Raw genomic sequence first — 25867 nt, forward strand, 5'->3', positions numbered from 1 at the left:
ACATTATTTTAGATTATAATATAGATATCTTTTTATTGACAATGTAAGATCACAGCATTTCCATTTCCACTGAGCTATTTTGTAATATACATATCTACATATTTTCTATATAAATTTTGTTTCTTTTGAAATTTTTGAATTTTCAATTTTGCAATAATATAATAATCTATAAATTTATTGGGCATGTACAGATCTTAGATATCAAAGTATGTCTTCCTCGACTTAGGAACTCATTTTTGAGATAAATGATTATTTAACTACTAACCCATTCAACTGCACCCATATATTTTGAACAGAAAAAATAATACTGGTCTTCTAAAATATATGCTAAGTAAAAACCGGTAAACCCTGCATATACATGTTATAAAGCCACATTCAGACTAGTAAAATTACTTGAATTCAAGTAGTTTGAATTCAAACGATCACACTAAAGTAATAAAACTGACGTCGGAAAGGTGATGCCTGCTTATATATCAGCATATATTTTTTACATATTTCTTAAAATCTAGAGATTTTTTTATTAATCCACTTATTGTTTTTATTTATTTTGATTTGGTTATTTACATAAAACAAAATCTGCACTTTTGACAGTCTTGATGTTCACATGTTTGTCAATTTGCTTGAAATTTGCACTGTGTAGCGTAGTGTTAGACATTAACCAATATGTATTTCAAGGTTTTCAAAACAAGGAAAAGTTTAAATGATCTCAACTTTATTTAAATTTATTATTATTATTAACACATTGCGTACGGGTGACGAGATATCTCATCTACAGCAAGCCGAACGTTGTGACCGGGTGACAAGATATCTCATTTTCATGTTTTTTCAACTCAGTACCAAATGCGAATTAAAAAAGTGCATATATGCATCGTATAAAGTGTTTCTGGAGCGCCCAAAAATGTGCGGGCCCTGGAAGCGCGTTTAGCAAGCAGAGTGCCGTATGCAATATGTTAACATAAATTTAAATTTAAATTTAAATTTGAAAGGATAGTTCAAGTTAAGTAAACTGATATGTTTACTTTAATCAGATTATCTCCAATTATTTGCATTTAAGCCGCTTAAATTCAAATAACTTGATAAATTGGAACGAACCTATACATAAACATACAATATGCCACAGTCGATTCTAGTACTAGTCATGCTGAACAAAAAACAATGAGAGTCCGATTTTGCGCTGGATAGACAGAGACTCACAATGATGCATATTCTTACTATCAAGTATAAAATCGGACCATTGCAGTGTTGCTGTTTTTTGTTCAGCATTACTAATACTAGAGTCGGCGGTGAATATGTTAATGCTTCGCCATGCTGTCAAAATAAACTATAAATTTAATATTTATTCAAGAAAAATTGCAACATTTATAGTCATATACGTATGTGTACATGTATAACTTGTAACTTGTAACTATATTTATTAGTCTGTAAACTTTTTTTATGTTAAGTCGGATACATTTTCTGAACCTAATTATCTTTAACGCTTTCAAAGAACGAGAACTACAATTAGAAATTAATAATAGCATCTTTTTTTTAAATATATTTAATTTAAATTAATTACAGTAGTACTACAATAGTAGTAGTTTTTATCATTCGTGCATGTGCTTTGCGAAATTATAGAATTGAATATGAATTGAGAATTTTGCTTTCATGTAATTAAAGTTAAGTTAGTCTAAAACATAAAACGTGAAGAAAAAGATAGGATGTAAAATAAGTGTAAACAGAATGTAAATAGAATAACAAGAAAAGATGACGTGAATATACAACAAATAAAAAGTAAAAAACATATGAAGATACGATAATCGCTATTGAAAGTATGATTAAATAGTATGTAATCAAGGATCACAGAGTAGCTGATCAGAATATAAAAGTGAAAGAGGAGTATTTAACCTTCTTCGTAGCATCTTCGGTATGTAACATTTTGTTATTTTTGTTTAATAGTTTTTCATATAGTAAAACATTGATTATATTGTATTAAGGAGATACGTGTTTTTATAATTTATATAATTAAATATATTTTTGTAATATTGTATTGAATACGTAGTACGTTACGTACGATACGACTTTCACTAAATACGTTTTGTATACAATTTTTGGGATGAGCAAAACATACATATTTTGTTCAATATTACAAGTAAGTAAATGTAAAAATTTGTTGTAAATATTATAATATTATAGTTTCTTAATAATTTAATGTATTTATTTATTTATTTGTATTTTACAATCATTGGAAATATTATAAAATATATCCAAATGATATTTGTCAAAGTTTGGATTTTTTACAACAATGTATTTCCAATGTAAAATTTCACCTATCAGTAGTATGAAAGCTAATACATATCCAACAATAATAGCAATAAAAGCACCTTGTAGTTTGTAAAGGTTTACAGATGCCTTTTCAGATTCTGTTTCTTGGTTTTCTATAATTTTTGACCATTCCATGACATCGCTTAACCATTTTTCAATTAATCCAATTTCTATTATACGTCTTACCTAAAAGAATTTATTAGATAAATATGATTGTTAAATAATTGTAGCTTAATATACAAAGAATATAAAAGATACCAAAGTATCAACATGTGGTTTCAGTGGTGAATTCTTTTCCATTCCCACAGCTATTGGCATATTTATAACACATTCTTTCATAATATGCAAATTATGTTTCAACAGCATATTCTGTGCCGTTTTATTTTTCTTTTGTTCTTTCTCAAGGAGCTGCCTTTTTACACAGGCATATTGAAGTAAATAAGAATTATCGTAATAACAGAAAGATCCATTCGCTACCTTCTCAATAGCCTCATCTTCATCCACAATTAACTGAAATTTATTACCAATTTCTTGACTAGTTACATCTGATGACGCAAGGAAGAAATCTTTGCTTTTCTTATCCCATCCTCCAACTACTATAGAACTTTTAGCTAATTGTGTCAATGCATCAATAGTAACTCTATAATTGAATCACAACTTACATAAAAGGATTCATTTATTATTGAACAACTATGGAACTTTGCTTTTTACCTGGCTACTGGGTTTGCCAAAGTAGCAGTCATACTAGCTCGATAAACAACTGCGACTAAAATACTGTAAATCCACCACCATCCAATAAATACTCTTACAGCCCAAGGGTTAGGTAAACTGGGTAATGAAACCTGAAGCAACATGCTGTACGTATATAATATACTGTTTTGAACTCCTGTAAACAAGTATAATCCCTTTGTTTCTATTTTCATAGATGTAGTCAAAATGCGCATTTTATTTTTGTATAAGCTTATATGTTGTTTATAAAATAGAGATAAGAAATAAAATGCAATACTTCCTAATATCATTGTAAACAACAGTGCAATCCAAGTGTATAGCCTGAAAATTCTAATATAAATATTTTCTTTTCACATCATTTATATATGTATATACATATCTTTTTACTTGTACATACTTAAATGGTAGTATTAAAAGCTTCCATGAATTTATAGTTAAAGATTCTGGTGTTAGAAAAGTGAGACATTCTGTATTATATGGAATAGTTAAATCAAAGTAGTTCAAGTGCTCTAATGTATAATGTAAATCGCCTAAGTAAAATGCAGCTTTCCCTTGCATAGCTTCCCTTATAAGACCTGTATAAGTTTCATTGTCTTGTTCGTTACCCCATTTCTCAGTAACTATGTTATGTGGCATATAATAATTTGGTTCAAAATTCATTGCTTTTGATATGATCTCTATTAACTGAAAAATTTTATTAATAAAATTAAGAAATAATATGTACTTCAAATTCTAATAATGAAATATAATACATACTTCAAATTCTATGCCTAAGGCTCTAATATTGTTAGTTGGTCGTTTGTTGTAGTAAGCTCTTGATTTCTCTGTCACAGCTGGGATGTGTTCAAAAACAGCAATTCTGAAATTTATATAGAAATTCTCTTAATCTCTTAATTAAAACTAACTGTAAAACTGATGAAATAGTTTTATTTATCAATCTTATTTTCTATAATCACCGTAAATGTTTTTTATGTAGATCTACAGTTTTATCTGTAAAGTAATTCATATTATAGCGTAATTTCCCTTTGTACCAAGAATTTATGTATTTAGTTGCAGTAATTGATTTTCTTTGAGCAGGAAAGTAAACAGTATTTAAATCAATTTTTTCTTTGAATATCTTTTCACCAGAACGATGTTTGTGAGCATCATATTGACGTATAAAAACCACATTAATTATTCTATTCCAAAGGTAATACAAATTTGATTCAAGCAAACGATGATCATATAGAAGTAAAAATAATCCACGAGTGTCAATTAGACGTTCTCTGAAATAAAAAAAGAATTCATTCTTGATACAAATTTTAATTTCAAAAATATGTGAAAAACCATGCTTTTTTTATATAGATTTTACAGATCAAAGTTTAATGATTCACTACAAAGAATTGCGTGTTTTATTTCTAGTATATCAGTTCTTGAATAAACATTACCATCATTTATTTACCTTTCCGTATATTGTAAAAATTCAGCAGTCAGAAATCCGTTGGCTATCAGTATAACATATGCACCGCAACCAACCATCTTACTGTCAGCTAAAATTGTTTTAGTTCGTTCGCCGGGTTCGGAAAATTGCTCGTTATCGGAAAGTACGATCTATAATAATAAACACGCGCGTATCAAAATGTTTGTATAGAATTAACTTTTTTATATCTTACCTCGTACTTCGATGAAGTCGAAGAACTTTGAATTCGCGCTCCATCCGTAAATTCCGAATAGATAGTGTCAGTAACGAAAACAATGCATTTAGTTCTTTCCATAATCTCTTCTGTGACACTTTCAATAATGGATTTTAAATTTTGGTCGCTTTGTTCGCACTGATAATCTCTATAAAATCCTCTATTTAATTGGACAAATAAGTATGTTTGTATCATATAATTATGAATAATTATAAATAACTATTTCATCTGATTGAACTTTTATAGAGCTTTAAAAATCCAAGATATTTGTAGGAAATGGATCTCGGATTTTGAAAGATTTAGAGAAATTAACTGTAAGAAATACAACAAAATATATTAAGACTTTTTTGCTCTATTGTTGCTTTTTAATGTATTTGTAAAATTACAGAATTCTGTGATTGTTAGTATAGCATATAAGTAAATTAAGTTTATTTTGTGTTCCATTTGAGTTTCCCTTCTATCCTTTAAAATATTGTTTATTGTTTACACCCTGTACACATTACTCTACCGAGTATTGTCTCCAACGGAAATTTCTTGGATACCTTTAGTCAAGATCATTACTATTTTCAACACTTTATTTGTAGTTTGTCGCGGCAAGACAGAAGTCTTCATTGTTTTTGTGTCTAGAATCTATCCTCCAAAAGTATTCCACATTTGTGTTATTTTTGCGCGTTCTAGGCCAGCATTTTATGTAAAACCAAAATAGTGTATAACTAAAAACTAAGTGCTTTTGAATATATCTGCATATGAACTCTTTTCATTATTTTAGTGTCTAGAATCTAACTTCCAAAAATGTCCTACATATTTGGAACACTCTATATTATTGGAAAGATTTCATCAAAATGAATTAATTGATATGATTTTTAAAACTACGACATGAAGAAAATTGAAATCATACAATAGATGCGTTTATGTGAAAAGATGTTATCACGATCAATTGTTATGTGTTTCTTTAATATATGCAGGGTGTTCGACAACGGATGTCAGAAGTTTAAAGAAGTGATTTTACATGACAAAGTAGGACGAAAATAAGAAATATTAAAATTGCATACAAGGTTTCGTTTCAGAATTATTAATTGTTGAGAAAACTAAAATTCGAGTGAAATACGTCTGATGTGGGACTTATACCACTACCGAGGTGAGGTCAGTAGGCACTAGACACTGATCAGGTCAGACACAGTGAAATCAGTAGAATAGGTCCCAAGTCGCACATTTCACGCAAAGTTTAAACATTTTTCTAACGATAAATAACTCTAAAACGAGACCTCCAACGCATTTTTATCATTCTTAATTTTTGTCTTATTCTAGTGTATAAAATTGTCCCATAAAATTTCTGGCGCCTGTAGTCAAAGACCCCGTACACCATTTGTTGCATAGCCAAATACGATTTCAAGATGGATAACTTATAAAAATAAGTTATATATTCTATAGAAAAGAAGATAGAAAAGTAGAAATATTGCAAGAATAGTAAATAAAAATGATTTTAGTATTCAATTAATGTGTAAATCAGATATTAATGCAAAGAAAATACTTACAAAGGATAAGAAGGGAATATGTAGGTATATATTTTGACAAAAACTACAATTTCTGGAAAAATGTTATTTTTACGGAGTTAAAGTAAAATAAATTTACTTAAGTAGTTTAATTGATAAAATCATGCTTTGGCGAAAAACAGATGAAAAGCAGCGAATAAAAAATTTGCATTTTATTGTTAAACATGAAGATTCTTATTACGATTGATTGTACGTTAATATGAATTAATTGCGGATCTTTATGTACATATGAGTAAGTTCAAGGCACAAGGAAGTATTGAATTCGTATGATATGTGAAAATGTGCAAAATATCGAATGTTAAATATACTGTATAATATTTCGAGAATAAAGCAAGCCTTTAAATTGTGTTTGTGAAAGTAGAAATTTGTATCCGTAGTTTAATTATAAATAATAAAGAGTATACTACCAAATATTAAACTTAGTTTTGTACATGTAAAAAAATTTTATATAATAATTTGAATAATTTCCAAACATGAGTATGAGTACTCTATAGTGTAAAGAAAATTGTTTTTTTTCTTTTTTTTTCAAGGTTACTTTTTTGAAGATCTGAGATCGTCGATATTCTATTAGATATAGGTAGAATTATTTTAATGTGACGTTTTGTACACTAGTAACTTATTTTTTTAGTACGATTAGTCCATCTAAGTATTTTAAGAATATCGTATGTGAATAATAAACAATTATGATCCTATGACGTAAACATGATTTGTTAATTTACTTATTTGAGATTATGTTAATTGATATTAAATATTAGTAATACCTTTTACCGACCACAAGAATTATTTTAAGGAACATAATGATCAGCTTCATTGTTTAGACTGGAAGGTAACATACTGTCAAAGCAAGATACTAGTTTTATATCGATTTATTAACCTTTGTATCAATCAAGGAAATTGAATATTCAACATCTAATTTGCCAGAAAGTCAAGTTCGATAAATAATGTAATCGATAATGGAAATGCAAGTTAACGAGCTCATCAGTGTCAACTTTGCGAAGGTCAGGTGGTGCTTATTGTTATTTCAGATTGCAAAACAGTTTTCTTGTATATCATATCTTGTTACTATGTACTTATAAATATTATTCTTTGGTTATCACTAACACCAATGTTAGAATATATTATACGATACTATGCTTCAATTTTTTAATTTAAAAAAACGCGCATAAAAGTATAACATTATCATACAGTATACAGGGTGTTTCTAAACAGCATGGTATAACCTTAAAGGGTAATTCTAGACATCAAAATAAGACGAAAATCAAGAATAACGATTTTCCGTTTGAGACTTCGTTTGTTAGTTATAAGTGTCTAAAAAACTGGTGGAAATTGCCAGAAATTAGGCCGAGCGGATGTCTCGAGCAGTCACTGTCCGTATGGTAGTGTAGCCCTGAGTGTTTTTGACATGAATAGATTAACATCTTTTTATAGAAAATGGTTGGATGTATTGAGTAATATATTAGACAATAATGATTCCATTTCAACATTAACCTTCATCAGAACATTGATGAATCATTGATCGTCTCAGAACATTGGAGACCTTCATGGCTAACACTGTTAAAAATAAATACTCATTATAGAATATACTCAGCTTGAATCTGGAACATTTTTTAATATTATCAAAAACAAGTGAGATATTTCAGGCGATAAAGTTAGGCGAGCCACCCTGTATGTTTATAAGAACTTTTTTACTCGTTTCACTGTACTGAATTCATTCCTGGAATTATGCCAGTATATTTTGGAATACCTTGTATAGATTACGGCTTCAGTGACCTTAATGTATATTGTCAAAGTCAACATTCTGAGTATTTCTAAGCAACTTTCTTCTAAGCATACAAGGTGTCCAACAATAGGTGTTAAAAATTTTAAGGAGTGATTCTATATGACAGAATAGGACGAAAATTAATAATAATGAAATTGTGTTTGGGGCTTCGTTTCATAGTTATTAATTGTTGCAAACACGTCTAACATGCGTGTGAAGTGTGTCTAACTTGGAACTTACTCTACTGGCAGCGTGCATTAACCAAATCAGACACAGTGAGGTCAGTAGAATAAATCCCAAATCAGACACATTTCATGCGTATTTTAGGCATTTTCTCAACAATTAATAACTTGAAAATGAAGCCTAAAACGAAATTTCACTTATCTCCATTTTTGTCTCATTTTAGCTTATGGAATCATCCCTCAAAATGTCTAATATCTATCGTCGGACATCTTGTATAACCACAACTGGGACTTAGTTTTAGAGATTTCTGAACAAAACTTTCTAAAGTTTGAAATAAGTATGGGAATAAGTTTGACTTAAATTTAGATTAGGTTTGGGTTAAGTATAAATAAAAATTTAATATATCAAGTATAAATTAATTTAATGCGGGTGATATTGATTTGGATACAAAATCATAAAGCATGTCTTGCGAGAAACTAGAACTAATATCCTACGTTTCGGATTTCGCAATTTATCAAAAAATACTTTGCAGAATAGGTTCTACATACGTACAGTGAAAAAAAGTTAATGTGGACATATGTCTAGAAACACTTAAGGGAAGTTGCGGTTTGGGAGGCTACAAAAAAGGTCATTTCTAGGTTTTTTTTTAATAACAAACTAAAGAAGATGACAATCTGTGGTTTTCGGCATTTTATTGCATATTTTCTGAGCGTATAAAATATTTTATATTTTTCTATTTTATGCAAGTATTAAGGGCTTCCATGCCGCGTTTTATAATAGTTCTCGAGAAATTCTTTCTGAACAGTGGGACGCATTTCGATTATAAATCTGACCTCAAAAAGTCGAATATATTCTTAAACCACATGAAACTTTTGAAGCAGTACATCTATGAAAAAAATGACACTTTTTCATTTTCTGACAATGTCACGTTCCGAAACACCGGAATTGTTAGAAACAATTTATCAAGGTTGTAAGGTCTGATTGTGTTTCATTATTTGCCCGTTTAATCAACAACTTAATATCTTCGTATTTGTGATTACAAAAAATGTGACTCTTTTAGAGTCAATTCAACAAATCTTTGTATTTCTCTTTACACGTATACACTACCGTGCACACGTATCTAGACACTTTCACATTAGTGCAATATATAAAATACATCAAGTGAAATTCTGTGATCTAGTTTTGGGTACAAACCTCATCTCAGTCGATTATGTAAGGTTTACAAATACTGGTGAGTGTAACATTCGATAACAGTTAGTATAAATAAAAAAGTGTAAGTATTTCATGAATTTCCAATAACGTAAGTGTTCAAATACTTATGCACAGTAGTACAATATTTATTTGCTAAATGCTCGCAGCTTGGGGTCAGTTACGGATAGATAGCTGCGACAGACACGAAACTTGAGTCTCGTTCAGTTTCTTTGTGGACCTAGAGAAGGACAGCGAGTGAAAGATGAAGAATCCAATTGGGCTCCCTGCAGTAGTGAGGATAACGCCGAGCATATGTACGAAGAATTCGAGCATTTAGCGAATGTATACTGTATTGCATAAAAAAGAGGATGATGTTTTTTCTTTATTGGTTGTGTAAACGATTGTGGGAGACCTTTGATGTAGATTTTGGGTTCGAAGTGGGAATCAATGGTGGGATGGTTAGGCTATTTGTAACTAACAGAATACTCTGATTTATGTGTAAAAGTTAGCCTTCGTTGAGGGTAGTTGCAAGTGATTGATCAGCAAGAGCGCAGAGTCGAAGAGTATTAAAGACATTTTTCGAGATGAAGAAGTTCCATTTCGAACTGAGAATGCTACGTTATTTTCTAAACAGCGAAAAAAATGCTTCGACACGTTTGAGGTAACATGGCCCTTGATTCAGTTCGCGAAGACTGAACAGATACCTTAAAATGAAACATCATTTTTTTAAACTTGGAAAAATTCATGATATCATAAGTTCACTGCCTGCGAACAAGTGTATTCTTTAATTTAAAAAAAGAGTCATTTAAATTGATTAATAGGTTTGTGACATATTTTTCTCGCCACTAACAGTGATGTTTGAAGAAAAACATGTTTAAAATTGGCCGCTGATATACGGCAACTGCCACTTAAAAGCCTATAACTTTGCTAATTTTTCGAATTTTGAAATTTCGTTTAAACGGCATGTTCTTCAAACATCAAAGAAGTAAAAACCTTAACAAAAAATAGAATTTTTGTAAGCTCTAGATCGAGTTCATCCTTAATTTTATAGTTATACGGTAAAAGAAAATGACCAAACACGGACTCCTTTCTTTATGTCGGACCCCTGATTTATTTCATGAAATATGTGTTGCGCGTTGCAATCAAATAATGAACTGCATAACTATTTCAAAATAGTATCATAAAACTATGAAATCACGGTGTATTCATTTTTTATTCAGTATTGATGATTGATGCGTTCATAGACGCGATGATTTCTGTTTTTACGATTCATGAAATTATTTCACTGTGCCTGCTCTTCAACATAATTTTATTTCTAAATTATTAAGTTTTAGTTTCTCATTTCTAATTTGTACAAATAGAAGTAAAAATCTATGTACATGATTCTTTAACTGTTTCTGAAAGTTTAGAATAAACAACGATATGTTTACATAACAATTCTTTTTTCCTAAAAATCAGATTTGTATATATTCTTAAGTGACTAGCAAAGGATCTATTCGAAGTGAGTAGAGTAGCCAAAAATATTCGACACATTTCTTTTAAATCGGTTCAAACCCACGTTAAGGGGGTGCAAACCATATTTTTCCTAATATCTAGAAAGCCATTGGATGTAGAAAAAAACTTAAAATTAGTCGATTATATACTTTTGAATGTCAAATCCATCTTTATAAACGCTTTTTGAAAATATCTACTTTTTTAACAAATATTCTGGAAAATTACATATTTTTTACCTTTTTGGGGGTAAAATGTTAATCAAGTTTTTCACAAATTTATATCTACATTGATAAAGATTGAGGGACTGATAGGATTTATGATGCGGACGTGACTTATTCGCTATTTTTAAGTATAAGAATTTCGTCTCTACATAGTTATTGCAGCTGTTTAGTATTTAACGTCGTAAACAGTAAAAGCTCCAAATCTCGAACAGGACACGAAATCCTAGGTTTTTTCCTGGCACTCAATAGCAATTGACGTGTCGTAAACCCTCTGAGTGGGCGGAATATAAACTATTTTGGCATTGGTCCTCTATTCTCCTTCCTACTAAAATTCGCTTTTAAGAAGGGGGAACAGAGTTTTCGTGGAAAAGAAGGCTCAAGAAAAAAGAAGAATTAACATGAACGGTCGGCAATGCATTTTGCTCTAGCTTTTTCTGACTCTTACCCGCTCTTGCTTTACGACCAACAGTAATTTTCTAAGTATATGTTCTTATAGATCTTTAAGTGCTTTTTTTTTGTTCATAATAAACTTCTGTATAAAATCGAGTATGTTAATTGAACTAGCTTATCTCTTAATATTACACTCAAAACAGCATACTATAGTTTATAGGCCAAAACATAAAATACAGATATTTTGGAATTTTGAATCTTTACATTGTAGAGGAAATAATTGAATTCATAGTTTATCCGTGTTTCGTGTGAAACTGACATTTTAAGAATATTTTTCAAACAAATAGATAGTTCTAAAAACTGTTTACATAGATGAACTCGACGTTCAAAAGTCCATAATCGACTAAAGTTTGGTTCTACGTCCAGTGACGTCAGAAATATTAAACGAAATATAGAAAAATATGTGATGAATATTTTCGGCTACTCTACAAACATGCCAAGTTTCATTAAAATCAGAAATTATCACTTCGGGTAGTTCTGTTGTAAGTACTTAATGACTGACAACGACATTGTTTACATATTTTGCGAGGGATTTTGGTCGTCAAATTATCATGCGAGTCGTGGATCATGTGCCTACAATGCAATAATTGGGCTCCTGTAGAGTGTTCAGGAACAGAAACAAAAGAATTATATTTGTGACATTTGCAAATAAAATTTGTCGCTATACAAAAAATCAACTTTCGTTATATAAAAAATCAACTAAAAGAAAGATAGGCTACATTGTAGATAATAGTTTCTAATTTATGAATCAACAGAAGTTTTTTATGTAGACACTCTAGTTCTTGCTAACTGCAACGACAGCCAGCAATCAATGTTCTATCCGAAGAGAATACCGAATAACTCCGCCATTTCATATTTTCATTTTTATAAAATAAAACTGATACCTATATTAGTAATGTACCATAAATTTTATATTGATTAGTTACTGTTGAAAAAATTTCTAGAATGTTGCTTATTTTTTCATGCTTCAGTGTCCCCTTTTAAACCCTGTACAGACTTATAGACACTGTCCGCAGACAGTTGCAGGCAGTCCTATATGCTTTTGAATTCGCAAAAAAAGAAGCAACGCGTACCTACATCCATAGATAATTCGCAGATACCCGTCTACTGATAAGTATCCGTAGACAATGTCTGTAAGTGTGTACGAAGCTTTACTCTTACATAATTGGATTGAAGTCCTCTTGCTTATGTGCCGTCCCGCTGAACTTTGTCTGGAAGTCTGGACTTTATATCATCTCTACATTATTGTTAATGATACATATACATACATGTGTACAAATGTACATATGAGCAACTCTATACATGAAAATTATGTATTTATTAAAGATATTTATAAAATATTTTATGATAACGTATTTGTTTTTATTCGAAATATCAGGTGATTTAAATTTTAAATGGATAGATCACAGTATATACTACTGATAATATTTTCTTGCAATCGATGATCTCATCCATGATAAACGATTGCAGATGCATTTTATTAATGCTAAGTCTAAATCAGTGTAACTTCTTCACTGAATTCATTCTGCTGGTAGGAGCGAATACTTAATTGCTTAATCTATTTAAATATTATAAGCGCAACCGCTTGCCCTCTGTGTACCAAAATATCTGCGAACACCGATGTTTGTCCTGACAATGAAAGTATTACGAATGTTTACACGTTAAATACTTATAGTATACGTTACTTTCAGTATAATGATATGAACTATGTATGTTCATAAGTGCAATTTTTATATTATAATACCATAATGTTACAGTCTACGAAGATTACGAAAATATAGTAATAGATTTATTATATTATAGTTAATACATTTCTTTCTATATAAATAACAATTTTGTAATATGATACACATTAATGATAACAAAAGTGTCTTAATATAAAATATCGACATTCATATTGTACGAAACATTGATATAAAAATCATATTTATTTTTGTTAATATTATTATCATTAATCTTGTATTTGGTTACTGTTATAAAAAATTAATGTAGTATAATGATTCTTTATCAAAATCAATGTACTGTATTCTGAGCATTAATCATCGATCGGTGAAATAACGAGTTTGTTAAGTCATGCTTTGTTATCATGACATTATGCATACATGAGCAGACCTTTATTTAAAATCCAGAAAGGCTGTCATCCATTCTCTAGTATACTTTATAATATAGTACAAGCATACCTTGTGAGTGTCATACCAATTTATTGTACTTTAAGGTGAAACATTTTATCAAGAGAACATTTTCTGATAAAAACTTATTGTGTAAAAAGTAGTGATAAATTGCTACACAATAATAATTCAAAAATACACATTTTTTAACTTTTGATAAAGAGTTAACAAGTAAACAAAGTTCACACAAGTAGTTTGTTATACAATTTTTACAGTGAGACTTTAAAGTTTGATTATTTAAATGTACAGGTATTTTAATCCAAAACCATGGTGAAAGTAAAGAATATAATACCTGACCCACCAAAGGGACCCTTAGACATTTATAGGAAACGTGCAACATTTGACTGGAAGCTATTGAAAATAAATTTAGAAGGGGACGAATTTATAGACTTTCAGGTATTTGGAAACTTTGTAGCAATTTATACTCGATAGCTTTAAAGTCAATCAATTAATAGCAAATTATTACTTGATTGATCTTAAAGTTCAATTATGTAAATGAAATAGAAATATTTCAGACTTCTTATCATTTCAGAAAACATTGTGGAATTTTGTAGAGAAAACGCCAATATTTAAAAAACGTGCTTATCATACACTAGATGAGCAAAGAAGGATTTGCCAAGCTCGAATCAAAGCACTAATAGATAATAATATAGCGGTAAAAGACATTAATAATAATTAATAAAACTAGGAATAAGCAATTCATACTCATTTGATTTGCATTTGATTTTGATGTAGCATCCAATAACTCATACACATTGGTTCAATATATTGTTTCAATATGACGCTTCAATACCAGTAAAAATGGGTGTGATGCAAGGTATGGTGCCTAAAACAATTTTTACTTTAGGCACAGAAGATCACCATGATATCGCAGAGAAGATTGAGTCTAGACAAGTAAGTATAATATAGCGAAAAATATTTTTTAAATGCAATATTTCAGAATCCTCTTACATATTTATATAATGCTAAATAGTCTTTCAAATATGCTAAGAAGTTCCTCAGTTATTACTTAAATCTATGTTCATAATTTTAAATACTACACACTGTAAATTACATAGTATTATTTCTTTGTATAGTATTACTTTTTTTAGTATGCAAGCTGTTTCGCACTAACAGAAATATCACATGGAACAAATGCAAAAGGTATGAGAACCACAGCAACATACGATGCTAAAACAAAGAGTTTTATTTTAAATACTCCAGATTTTGAAGCTGCAAAATGTTGGGCTGGTAGTTTGGGTAAATACTAAGTTCAAAATTTATTTTACGTAGCACTAAAAAAAATTATTAAGTATGTACTGAGAAAAGACATATTTTTTAGGAAAAACTGCAACACATGCAATTATATTTGCTCAGTTAATTACACCAGATCAAAAGAATCATGGTCTTCATTCATTTATTGTACCCATTCGTGATCCAGAAACTCATATACCTTTACCAGGTATTATTGTTGGCGATATGGGTGAAAAAATTGCACTAAATGGAGTGGATAATGGATTTATAATGTTTAATAATTATCATGTTCCTCGAAAATGTTTATTAAGTCGCACGGCAAATGTTACAGAAGATGGAAAATATATAACATCTGTGAAAAATGCAAGCAAAAGATTTGGTAATAATTTAAAAAAGCTACTATTTACACCATTATCACAAAGATAAAATTGATATTACATTTTATGCAGGTGCATCATTGGGTGCATTATCCTCGGGTCGTGTTACAATTACATCGATATGTGCAAATTACGCGTCCCTTGCAATGGTTATCGCTGTGCGGTATTGTGCTGTAAGGAGGCAATTTGGACCAACTGATTCTGAGGAATGGCCTGTTATAGAATATCCAGCACAGGTATTTAAAATAATTGAACGAAAGTCCATCACATGAAATTATTGCACAATTTAAATTTACTATATAGCAATGGCGATTGTTTCCTCACTTGGCAGCAACTTATGCATTAAAAATATCTTCAGTTGTATTTGCACGTACTATGACTGAATTTCAATTAAAAATTTTTTCTGGAGGAAATCAAGATAGCATTGATCATGAAGGTATGGAGTTCCATGCATTGTCTTGTGCAGCTAAACCCTTATGTTCATGGACTAGTAGAGATATCATTCAGGATTGTAGAGAATCTTGTGGGGGGCATGGCTATTTAAGAAGTACGTATATTATAAAAAGAATCAATGTAAAACAATTTATATTTTGTTGACTGAGTCTTTTTCTTGTTATTATTAGTGTCACGTTTGTGTGACTTAAGAGCTGAAAATGATGCAAATTGTACCTATGAGGGTGAAAACAATGTACTAATTCAGCAAGCTAGTAATTGGTTGCTAAACCAATGGTCAAACATGGTTAATGGAAAACCCGTCAATTCTCCTTACGGAACAGCAGATTTTATAAAAGATGCTAACGATATTTTAACGCAAAAGTTCTCTTGTACAACGATTCATGAAATATTAAAACCAGAAAGTATGAAAATAATTGTATGATTTACTCTAGTTCACATTTCTATCACAAATACTGAATAAAAATTAAAAATTAATTTAAATTTTGTAGATTTACATCAATATTTTAAATGGTTAATATGTTATTATTTGAAGAAAACATACCAACGAGCGCAAGAATTAAAATCTAAAGGCTGTGATGATTTTGATATTAGAAATAATACGCAAGTATTTCACGCACAAACTTTAGCTTGTTTGTACGCACAGGTAATACTTTATCTTTATCTTTGGAAATTGTATATTGGTATTATTGTACTTATCTCAAAGGAGCTTTCTTGCAGCATGCTATAATGAAATATTTTATAGAATGCATACAAGATTCTTTATGGAGATCACAAGAACGCAATGTATTAACAAAGTTGTGTTCACTTTATGGAGCAGTTAATTTAGAAAAAAGATTAGGAGATTTATATGCTGGTGGTTACGCATCTCCTAAAAGTAACATGGATGATTTATTGCGGAAAGGAATTATAACTTTGTGTAAAGAATTAGTTCATGAGGCTGTAGCCTTAGTTGATGTCTTGGCACCACCAGATTTTGTTATAAATTCGCCATTAGGGATGGCTGATGGCGAGGTATGTTGACATATGATTCTTTTTCTGTTTTTAATCTAATCTTTTTATAACTTAATTTTATATCTAGGTATATAAACATATTAAAGAATGGATTTTCAAAGACGAAGAGAACTTCAAACGACCATCATGGTGGAAGGAAATAACACAATCGAAACTGTGATATGTATACACATATAATGAACTTTTATATTTTTAATATTTTACACATTTTTTACTATTAAAAATTATACAATTAAATAATAAAAATTTGTTACTATAATCGTACAAAATCTTATCTATTTTATGTATTATTTAATAACTAGTAAATCATATTATTATTATAACTCTGTATGCTTTTTGACCATGATTAAAGATTTATCAGCTTCTGCGAACCATTCATTATATACCAATTGTGGTTCAAGCATCCAAAATTTATGGAATGATACAGCTTCTTGGGATGCTAGGTAAGCAGTCGCATAGTCTGAGGGACGTGCCTGTAATATGTATAAGATATCGTCTGAATTGAGTTTGCATAATTCTAATTCTATCTCTTACAATCTAAGAATCTAGTTTATATAAAATAGGAACAATTAAAACAAAAAAAAAGACATTCTGAAATAAATATTACGTACTTGATGAAATAATGGTGAATGTATAAGTTGTACTCCAATTTGTGCTAAACATATACCAAACAAGTACATATCATCTGGGGTTGTAGGGGATGGACATTTACACTTATCTGATTGTACTAATTTATGAACTAAAGGTGAAGACATGATGAGACCTGCTCCACCAGTTAAATACTCATACCCATGAGGATTATCCCACAATCGAAAACCATATCGTTCTCCAATTGCCAGTGGACTCTTTGGATTATAACATGTCAGTAAACGTAATAAACGTGCCACGCTAATAACAAATGCATTATATAGTAATATTAATCTTTGTTATTAAAAATACATATGTAAGTATCTGTTATAGAAAAGATATTTTACCTGAAAATTGTGTCATCATCACTGATTATTAACCAATTCAAATTTTTTTGTTTTAATATCTTATCTGCCTTTAGTAAAATATTGTAAGTCTTTGCACAATGTCCATGTGTTGTATTTGTTACAATAACTGCATCAGGTAAATACTTATCTACACTGGAAAGAGGCGCGTCGCTTAAACAATGGTTAATATATTAGATACATTATTTAATAAATTTTATAGTCACATTAATCATACCAGCAGTGTCACTAAAGTAGCCAATGTTATTAGCATATTTTGCCCATGTCTTCCTAATTACAGGAATTCTCTCTGTGTGATACTTTGCACAAGTTTTTACAGCAAAGTATACATCCTCAGTAGATACAGAAGAACTCTTTGTTTATAATAAAACCAATTTACAATAAAATGATATAAATGATATATTACTGAATACAGTAATGTTCTGATTTATAGCTTTTCTGAAATTATTTGGTATATTATTAATATATTTAATATATTATTAAGGCTGACAAAAAAGAATAAATTCCTGAAACAACAAATTGTACTAATCTTGAAAGATAATAAATCCTGATATTAGTTTATGAGCAAGTTTCAAAACATTACTGTATATTTTCATGTGCTATATAAATAAATACTAACTTACACATGGATGAAAAAATCGTGGATAAGTGGCGCATTCAGAATTGGATACAATACACATTTCAGATACATGTATCAAACGTGCTCCTTTATCAACTTTTAAAACAAAAGCTGCAAATTCATACGATGCATCAATTGAAAAATCATCTTTTGGTCTTTCGCCGTTGATAATCTTTTGTACCAAACTAAAATAAAGATGCATATAATATTAAATACAATTATATTCATATATATAATACTTTTATACATATTATGTATAATACTTTTCTAATAACATTGATGATACTGCAAAACCTGATGCTATGTGAGGATATTTAAATCTTCTATTATGCTCTGCAAAATGATGTATAATAGTAGGTTCACGATCATATAATGCATGGCCAATCCATACATTCTATAATGAAAAGTCTATTAAGTAATTATTCATAAATAACATGAACATTTTATATTATAATGACGTACTCTATCTTCCTTGAATTTAGAAAGTACATTCAATAAGTTACTTAATCTGATGACAGTATTTTCCAAACAGAAAAAGAACCATTTTGAATTCGAGTAGATATCAGACAGATGTTCTAATAATGGTATTATTGTCCATGAACCATTAATATTCAATTCATGTGATAAAATAATTTCAGGGGGTTCCTAATAGAAGAAAAACATAATTATTCATATTATGCAAATGTAACTCAATGTATACCAAAGTGCTATGTTATATGTACTTCATCATGTATGTTGGCTTGTTCAATAATATTTTTCCTTAAAATATTAGCATGTGCTGCATGGTAGCCTTCGTTCTGACTTAATACCACAATAACTATATCATGATAATCTGTAAAAAGAAAAACAATTTATATATTACTCATGCACTAATTGAATAATAACTATTTATTATTGTATAATACTTACCTATAATATTTGTATTAACTTTATTGAAACATAGTATAAAAAATAGAATATACAGACACACGAAAGACATTATTTTTGAGATAATATAATTGATTCAATATAATATTTATAACTAGTAATTCATTTAAGAAAATTAATACTTGATAGCACTTTACCGAAAATGTAACGAAATGTAAGTTAACTAAACTGTGCTCATTGAGTTAAATGTTCTACATGCGCTCCATTATTTTACCGGCAAAATACTGTGCATACGATCAATCAAAAAATTCAATCACGAATCTTGCGCTCTATGTATTCTATACAAATTACAGATCCGTTACTGTAATAACATAACCATGATTGGCTTTACCACGGCCGTTTCAAAGCGATTTTTTCAACCCCGTGATAGCATTGGTCAAATTGGCGATGTGTCTGATCCTTCGTTCAGAGTTTAGGATGGTTCAGGACCGGTCAGGAACAGACGATAGAAATCCCGAAATGTCCCGAGCAGTCCCGAGCGGCGTAAGCAATTCTTTCTTTTGATCTCGAGCCGATTGTTTATTTAAATGATAGCATCCAGTCATTGTACATACAAAAGCTTGAAAACTATGCCAAAATTTATTCTTTTAGCTTGTGCGTGGGAGAAAATTAACTATAGTAGTATACAGGGTGTTAGAAAGTATAAGAGGTAATTCTATATACTAAAATAAGGCGAAAATCAAGAATGAAAATACGTTTAAGATATTTCTTAACTAACTGTCAAAAGTCAAGACTTTGTTTAAATTTTGAACAAAGTCAATTTGAACGACAAAGAACCCTTGTGCAAAATATAGAATCGATTTACCGTATAGTTTATCAAGAAATGATTAATAAAAGTTGACGCATTTAACACCGTGGCATATGGCAGAATTGAAAGTGAAGACTGCTTCTCTGCTACGTTTTATGCCTGAAACAGAAAAATTGTAACAGTGTTAAAAATTTTATATTTGTCGTTTAGTAACGAACTCACATTTGACTGGCATAATTGACTAAGAACTACCTTAATGCTTCGTTTTAGAGTTATTAGTCACTGAGAAAATGCCTAAAATTCGCATTGAATGTGTCTGACACAGAACTTATTCTATCTACTGTTGGTTCGCACTAGCCAGGTCAGACACGGCGAAGTCAGTAGAATAAAATCAGACCGAGTCAGACATATTTCACACGAAATTTAGGTGTTTTCTCAACAATTAATAGCTCTAAAATGAGGTCCTAAACGCCTCGGTCTTAAAATTTTGTCATTCTTGATTTTCGTTTTACTTTGAGATATAAAGTTGTCCCTTGAAATTTCTGACACATGTTGAATACCCTGTATAATTAGTCATGATATACCAGCTTCTATTCCTTACATTTTTAAATTCATATCTATCTCTTAATACTGTAATTCTTATATAACCAATTGCAGTTTTTTAGATTTTGAATTCTACATCGTAATGACAGTTTAAATTGCGCCATCTCTGAAAACAGTGAGACAAATGAAAACTCAGAACATAATGTAAACGTGCCGCCTCAGCGAGGTGTATATACGTGATAATGACGAAAATTAATATTTTAGAGTGTAATCATTTTATATGATTAAAAGTATTATCTATACCTACATATACGTGATATAAAATAAAACACAATTAGAAATATTCGGTACATATGATACGTTCTGATCGCTCAAATCTTTTAACCATAGAGGTTCACTAAGTTATTGTACTAATAAATATGGCTTATATTATTAAATAGTAAATTTATTGAAAATATTTAAGGATAAAACAGAAATAGTTTCATAATTAATAGTATGGTATTGTTTATTTTAAATTAAATAATTATTGCATATGTTTATTACTTACAAGTTATTGATTTTAAGAACAGCACAAGTAAATAAGACTGATAATAATAATGAATGGTACAGAGGACAAAAGACAAGAAGATCCCATTAGATGCATATTTTTTTCAGAATTTCATCCTATTGTTGGCCCAAAAATTACTTGCCAGGTTAATGAATATTTCATGTAATCCATTATATTTTTTAAGTTATCATATATGAGGCTAATCAAAATTGTTTTTCAGGTACCAGATAATTTTATTTCAAAGGATATTTTTGATAATGTTAGTGTGTACATTATACCAAAGGCACAATTACAGCGTAGTACTATAACAGTGTAAGTTTGGTAGCTAACCCTTTCTGCTCCTTTGGACTCTATTGGACTTTATTCGAGACACTTTCATATTTATTTAGTTTAAACATAGAGTTTAATAACAACTAAACATATGTATTTATATTTACAAAATTAAGAAAATTATTATCTAGTGATAAAGAATAATGATTGTAAAAAACTCATTTTGATTTTGATTAAAAAAAAAAACATTATTTAAGATTATTTAAAATATGTCAATTAAAGCATTCTTAGTGCAAAACAAGAAATCTATATTTTTCTTTAGTAAGATCTCCTTATAGACAGTTGTTTGTAGAGATACTGCACTATAGAAAACTTTTATATGCAAAACGTAATGAATATATAACATATAGATAAGAAAAATTTTGAATTAAATTTTTTAAAACATAGTTTATATTGCATATCTATATTTTCTCCTCAATCTAAGTTAGAATTGATAGAACACAACACATAGAAAATTATGGAGTACAAAGGTTTAAAACATTAATGTAAAATAAATTTACTAAGATTATTATTTTATTGTAGAACATTGAAAGATTATAAGATCTTAGGATTTCCAGTAAAAATTGATGACAAGAAATATGCAAGGAATGCATTTTACTTCAATTTGTGTTTTGTATGTGATGCAGAAGCTCGTACTGTACACTATGAACCTGTTGTTAAGAAGATGTCAGATTTTCTGGTAAGTACTTATATTATTTCAGTAACTATTTTATTATTCAGTAGACTGGATTTAATTTAATTTCTTAGATGGCTCTTGAAGTGGAAAATTGTTTTTTATCTGCATCTGATGATAAAACAAGATTAGCAGAGATGCTTCATCAGGTAATGCAGGATCTAAATTTGCACAAGATGTGTACGTTAACAGGTAAGATCATTTCAGAACCAATAACTACATATAAGTACTCTAAATAGAGTACGAATAAAATACAATATTTTACTAGAAGGGACAATGACATCCCACTTGAAAGTCATAAAATTAGCACCTGAGCCAAAACCAGTTCTTGATCATCAGGTACCAATATTTTTGGAAGATCGTGACGCATTTCAGAGTGATCAATGGGATTTGACTACTCAGCAAGTACTACCTTACATAGATGGGTTTAATCATGTTGCACGTATAGCAGCCGAAGCAGATGTAGAAAACAACTTGGTTAAAAGCTGCGTACAAAATCTGGTGTAAGATTTTACGATAAATATAAAATTGTTTTATAAATGCAGAATTATTTTAATATTTTTTAAAATATAATTTTAGTTATTATGGAGTTGTAACGTTGATACCAATATTTCAATACAGTAATGTTTATGCTGCAACTTCCAAATTAAAAGAATTGACAGAAAATCCAAAATTACAAGAACGGTGTATAGCATACACTTCAAAATTTAGTAAGTTTTATATTTTTAGTAAAAAAGTTTATAAAAGGGAAAATACATTTTACAGAAAATTATCTTACAGCTAGGCAACCTGCATACCTTAGAGATATTTATCGCATGTACGCAAGTATGACACATGGTAGTAGCATGAGGGATTTATGCCAGCGACTTAATCCACAAAATTTAAGAATCAATGAGAGGAAATTAATACAATTTGGTCTTATCGAAGGACTTATTAGAAGAGTATATAAGGTTTACATGCCAATAATTCAATAAAATCGATGCTTTTGTTTTAATACAAATTCGATTAACTTCATTTTTTATTACAGTATCCAATATATGTGCCAGGATCTCCTTATAATGAAGAGATGAAGAATAATCCCATTTACAAGTACTTCACAGGATCGTATAGTCTCGATGAGATTTGTTGTACTACGGGTCAATCAGCAGCGCATATTGAAGATATCGTTGAACGTGATCCGAATGTTGTAATGTTATGGAAGTAATTTTTTTTACAATTGTGATAAATGTTATACAAGTTTCTAATTTAAACATAAATACATTGATTCACAAAATTTCATTTATGATACATTGATATATGTAGCTGTAAATTTATCGTATTCATTGGATATTTTCAACCATTCTTTTTACTTCATTAATATACATTTCGGGTACTCTATTATTCTTCATTTCATCACATTTTCTTTCTATCGCTTCACGTAATCTTTTTTTATGCATTTCTACTCCTGTACGAATTGCAAGGCCTTCTTCAAACATCTTTTGCCTTGTTTGAATGCGTTCTCTTTCTTTTTCATTCACCTGATGGAAACAATAGTATTCAAGTTATATCAATCGTTTAAGAGAAAAATGATTATTGATTCAAATATAATAAATAAAAGTAAATTCAATTTAATAAAACTAATACTAATGAGAAGTTTTATGTTACTTTATGAGATAATTTACGCTATATAATATATGTACTATGGAAATAGTAACAGACCTGTTTTAATATTTCACTCCTGTGAATTAAAGCTTGTCGTTGTTTCTTTTCAAGTTCTTTTTGTTCTCGACAGAAAGCTTCTTTCTGAACACGCACAATTTTCTCAAATTCACGTCGCTCTCGTTCTAACTCGATGGCTTGCATTATGCGTTTATAATTTATTTGCTTTTCTCTTTCTTCCAAAAGAGACTTTTGAGCTTCTGCTCTTTTTAGAGCTTCTTCCTTTTCTTTTTGTCTCCATTCACGTTCTACTTCTTCTTGAATCCTTGCAGCATTCAGTTCATCAATGTGTGTCTGTAACCATATGTACAGATAATATAGAGGTTTAATTTTAATTGAGAAAAAGAAAATTAAAGAATCTATTACCTGAAGATCCTGCACTTGCATTGCCTGTTGTGCTACTTTTATTTTTTCCTGCTCCTTTTTCAATTTTTCCAATTTACGTTCCTCTGCTAATTTTTCTTCCCGTTTTTGTTTATACCGTTGATACTCCTGAATTCTGTAGAATAGATTTTGTTAATTCGTCAATTTTTAATTATAAGTTAACAGTAAAATTCCTAAGACCAGAGGATTACCTAAGATCAATAATTTTATTTTCCTGTTCTTCCATGGCTTTAAAATGTTTTAATTGTTCATTTCCTTGAGCAAGTTCTTGTCGAACCTTTGCATTTTCAGCTTCTTTATTACCGAGTTTTGTAATTTCTTCTTGCTGCCAAGCAATGTTGTTTAAATTAATTAAACGACTTTCTTCCTGTTTTCTATCAAATTCCAGTATTCTCTGTTCCTCATTCTCCCTGATTTGATCCTTCAAGCTATTAGCAAACTCTTGTTTTTTAATTGCTACTTCTTGTTCTTTTCTAAGTTCCTCCTTAATAGCCCATCTTCTTTCATTTTCCATCATATCATTAAGACGTTGCTCTTCTTCTTCCAATTCTTGTTCAATCAATCTTTTTTCTGCGATCTACGAAAAAGTATGCATCTGATGTACTAGCGACTATTTTTACACTTATTTATTTTAATAAAACAAAATAGCTTTGTGTTTTCAAATATTATATTTCATGTAATCAGATTTTCGTTATTTTGTTATTTACCTGTGCATCTCGAATAGCACGGCATTTTGTTTCCAATATAATTCTATTGCACTTCTGAATTTCCTCCTCCTGCTCAAGTTTCATGTTCCGAGCTCTTTCAAGAATATAGTTTGCTCTTTTCCTAGCTTCTTCTTCAATTTCAATTAATTCTGCACTTTTCTCTTGGGGCCTTTGCATATCCAGTTTACGAAATTCTTCTTTTCTTTTATTACTTTCCTGTATGAGCCTTTGCCTTTCTTCTTCTTCTGCTTTAAGGGCTGCTTCTTGCTCCTCTTTCGTCATAGAACTACTCAATTCTTTGATTTCCTTATATTCTTCTTTTCTTAGAAATTTTTGCGGTACCTTCTTCTTTCCAGAAGTCATTTGCATTCTTCCTCTGTATTTCATTTCTCTTTTATGTAACTAGATATTATATGAATAGCTTTATACATTTTGACATTTGATGTAGTGTTAAAGGATTTAGAATAGATAATATGTAGTAATGATTTTAAAAATGTAGGAAAACATAGTTGTACAACAAACTTATCTTACAAATATATCAGAAAAAAAAGTTAATAAAAGCAGAAGAGTAAAACATTAAAATATGTTAAAAATAAAAATTGATATTACCTCTTTTCTATTACATGGGCAGCATGGTTTCAAGTGACTCGACTTACAATCAGTAGTACGAGTACAAGTATTATGTGACACATTTGAGCAAGGTTCAAATTTTGAATTTTTTCTACACTTGATGTTAGTAAATGATGATGTACAAACATTATTTGTTTTTAACATGTTTTTTCTACTTTATGCACTTCCAAATAGAAACTGTAAGTTATTGAATGACAAGATTGAAATCTTCTTGTCTGAGATGGATAATTATGATGATTACTTTCTAAATGAATATTTATGACGAATTTG

The 25867-nt window shown here is 29.7% G+C and overlaps 5 protein-coding genes across 10 annotated transcripts; 2 read left to right on the forward strand and 3 right to left on the reverse strand.

The window, feature by feature from the left end:
- The first annotated feature begins 1708 nt into the window (after nt 1–1708).
- LOC143185704 (peroxisomal acyl-coenzyme A oxidase 3) lies at nt 1709–17136 on the forward strand. 3 transcript variants are annotated; one of them, XM_076388903.1, is made up of 12 exons: nt 1709–1903; nt 13972–14118; nt 14255–14377; nt 14458–14616; nt 14814–14961; nt 15044–15334; nt 15405–15568; nt 15636–15879; nt 15956–16189; nt 16277–16431; nt 16506–16799; nt 16867–17136. In XM_076388903.1, exons 2-12 carry the CDS (start codon nt 13990–13992, stop codon nt 16957–16959), a joined length of 2034 nt encoding a protein of 677 aa, XP_076245018.1. In that variant the 5' UTR covers nt 1709–1903; nt 13972–13989; the 3' UTR covers nt 16960–17136. The 3 variants fall into 3 exon arrangements, with proteins under 3 accessions (XP_076245018.1, XP_076245022.1, XP_076245021.1); XM_076388906.1 differs by lacking the exon at nt 1709–1903 and adding an exon at nt 2092–2128; XM_076388907.1 differs by lacking the exon at nt 16867–17136 and having other exon boundaries at nt 16531–16714.
- On the reverse strand, nt 2194–7067 carry Ir68a (Ionotropic receptor 68a). Its single transcript, XM_076389335.1, has 9 exons — nt 7018–7067; nt 4683–4863; nt 4472–4620; nt 3987–4295; nt 3787–3889; nt 3428–3714; nt 3013–3351; nt 2560–2941; nt 2194–2487 (listed from the first exon to the last, which is right to left on the reverse strand). Exons 1-9 carry the CDS (start codon nt 7065–7067, stop codon nt 2194–2196), a joined length of 2094 nt encoding a protein of 697 aa, XP_076245450.1.
- LOC143185705 (beta-1,3-glucosyltransferase) lies at nt 16984–20236 on the reverse strand. The gene is made up of 10 exons (XM_076388908.1): nt 20143–20236; nt 19320–19904; nt 19133–19242; nt 18873–19055; nt 18674–18804; nt 18415–18595; nt 18009–18144; nt 17774–17921; nt 17411–17687; nt 16984–17272 (listed from the first exon to the last, which is right to left on the reverse strand). Exons 2-10 carry the CDS (start codon nt 19387–19389, stop codon nt 17117–17119), a joined length of 1392 nt encoding a protein of 463 aa, XP_076245023.1. The 5' UTR covers nt 19390–19904; nt 20143–20236; the 3' UTR covers nt 16984–17116.
- A 608-nt stretch (nt 20237–20844) lies between these two features.
- Nprl2 (Nitrogen permease regulator-like 2) lies at nt 20845–23456 on the forward strand. Of its 4 annotated transcripts, none has more exons than XM_076388910.1 (9): nt 20845–21121; nt 21193–21320; nt 21396–21487; nt 22028–22184; nt 22253–22370; nt 22447–22681; nt 22758–22888; nt 22959–23128; nt 23206–23456. In XM_076388910.1, exons 2-9 carry the CDS (start codon nt 21225–21227, stop codon nt 23380–23382), a joined length of 1176 nt encoding a protein of 391 aa, XP_076245025.1. In that variant the 5' UTR covers nt 20845–21121; nt 21193–21224; the 3' UTR covers nt 23383–23456. The 4 variants fall into 4 exon arrangements, with proteins under 4 accessions (XP_076245025.1, XP_076245028.1, XP_076245027.1 ...); XM_076388913.1 differs by having other exon boundaries at nt 20845–21020; XM_076388912.1 differs by having other exon boundaries at nt 20859–20975.
- On the reverse strand, nt 23422–25339 carry LOC143185706 (cilia- and flagella-associated protein 45). The gene is made up of 5 exons (XM_076388909.1): nt 24968–25339; nt 24452–24837; nt 24243–24375; nt 23877–24170; nt 23422–23695 (listed from the first exon to the last, which is right to left on the reverse strand). Exons 1-5 carry the CDS (start codon nt 25334–25336, stop codon nt 23498–23500), a joined length of 1380 nt encoding a protein of 459 aa, XP_076245024.1. The 5' UTR covers nt 25337–25339; the 3' UTR covers nt 23422–23497.
- Between the last annotated feature and the right edge of the window lie 528 nt (nt 25340–25867).

The sequence above is a fragment of the Calliopsis andreniformis genome, chromosome 12 (genome assembly GCF_051401765.1).
Source record: "Calliopsis andreniformis isolate RMS-2024a chromosome 12, iyCalAndr_principal, whole genome shotgun sequence".
NCBI lineage: Eukaryota > Metazoa > Arthropoda > Insecta > Hymenoptera > Andrenidae > Calliopsis > Calliopsis andreniformis.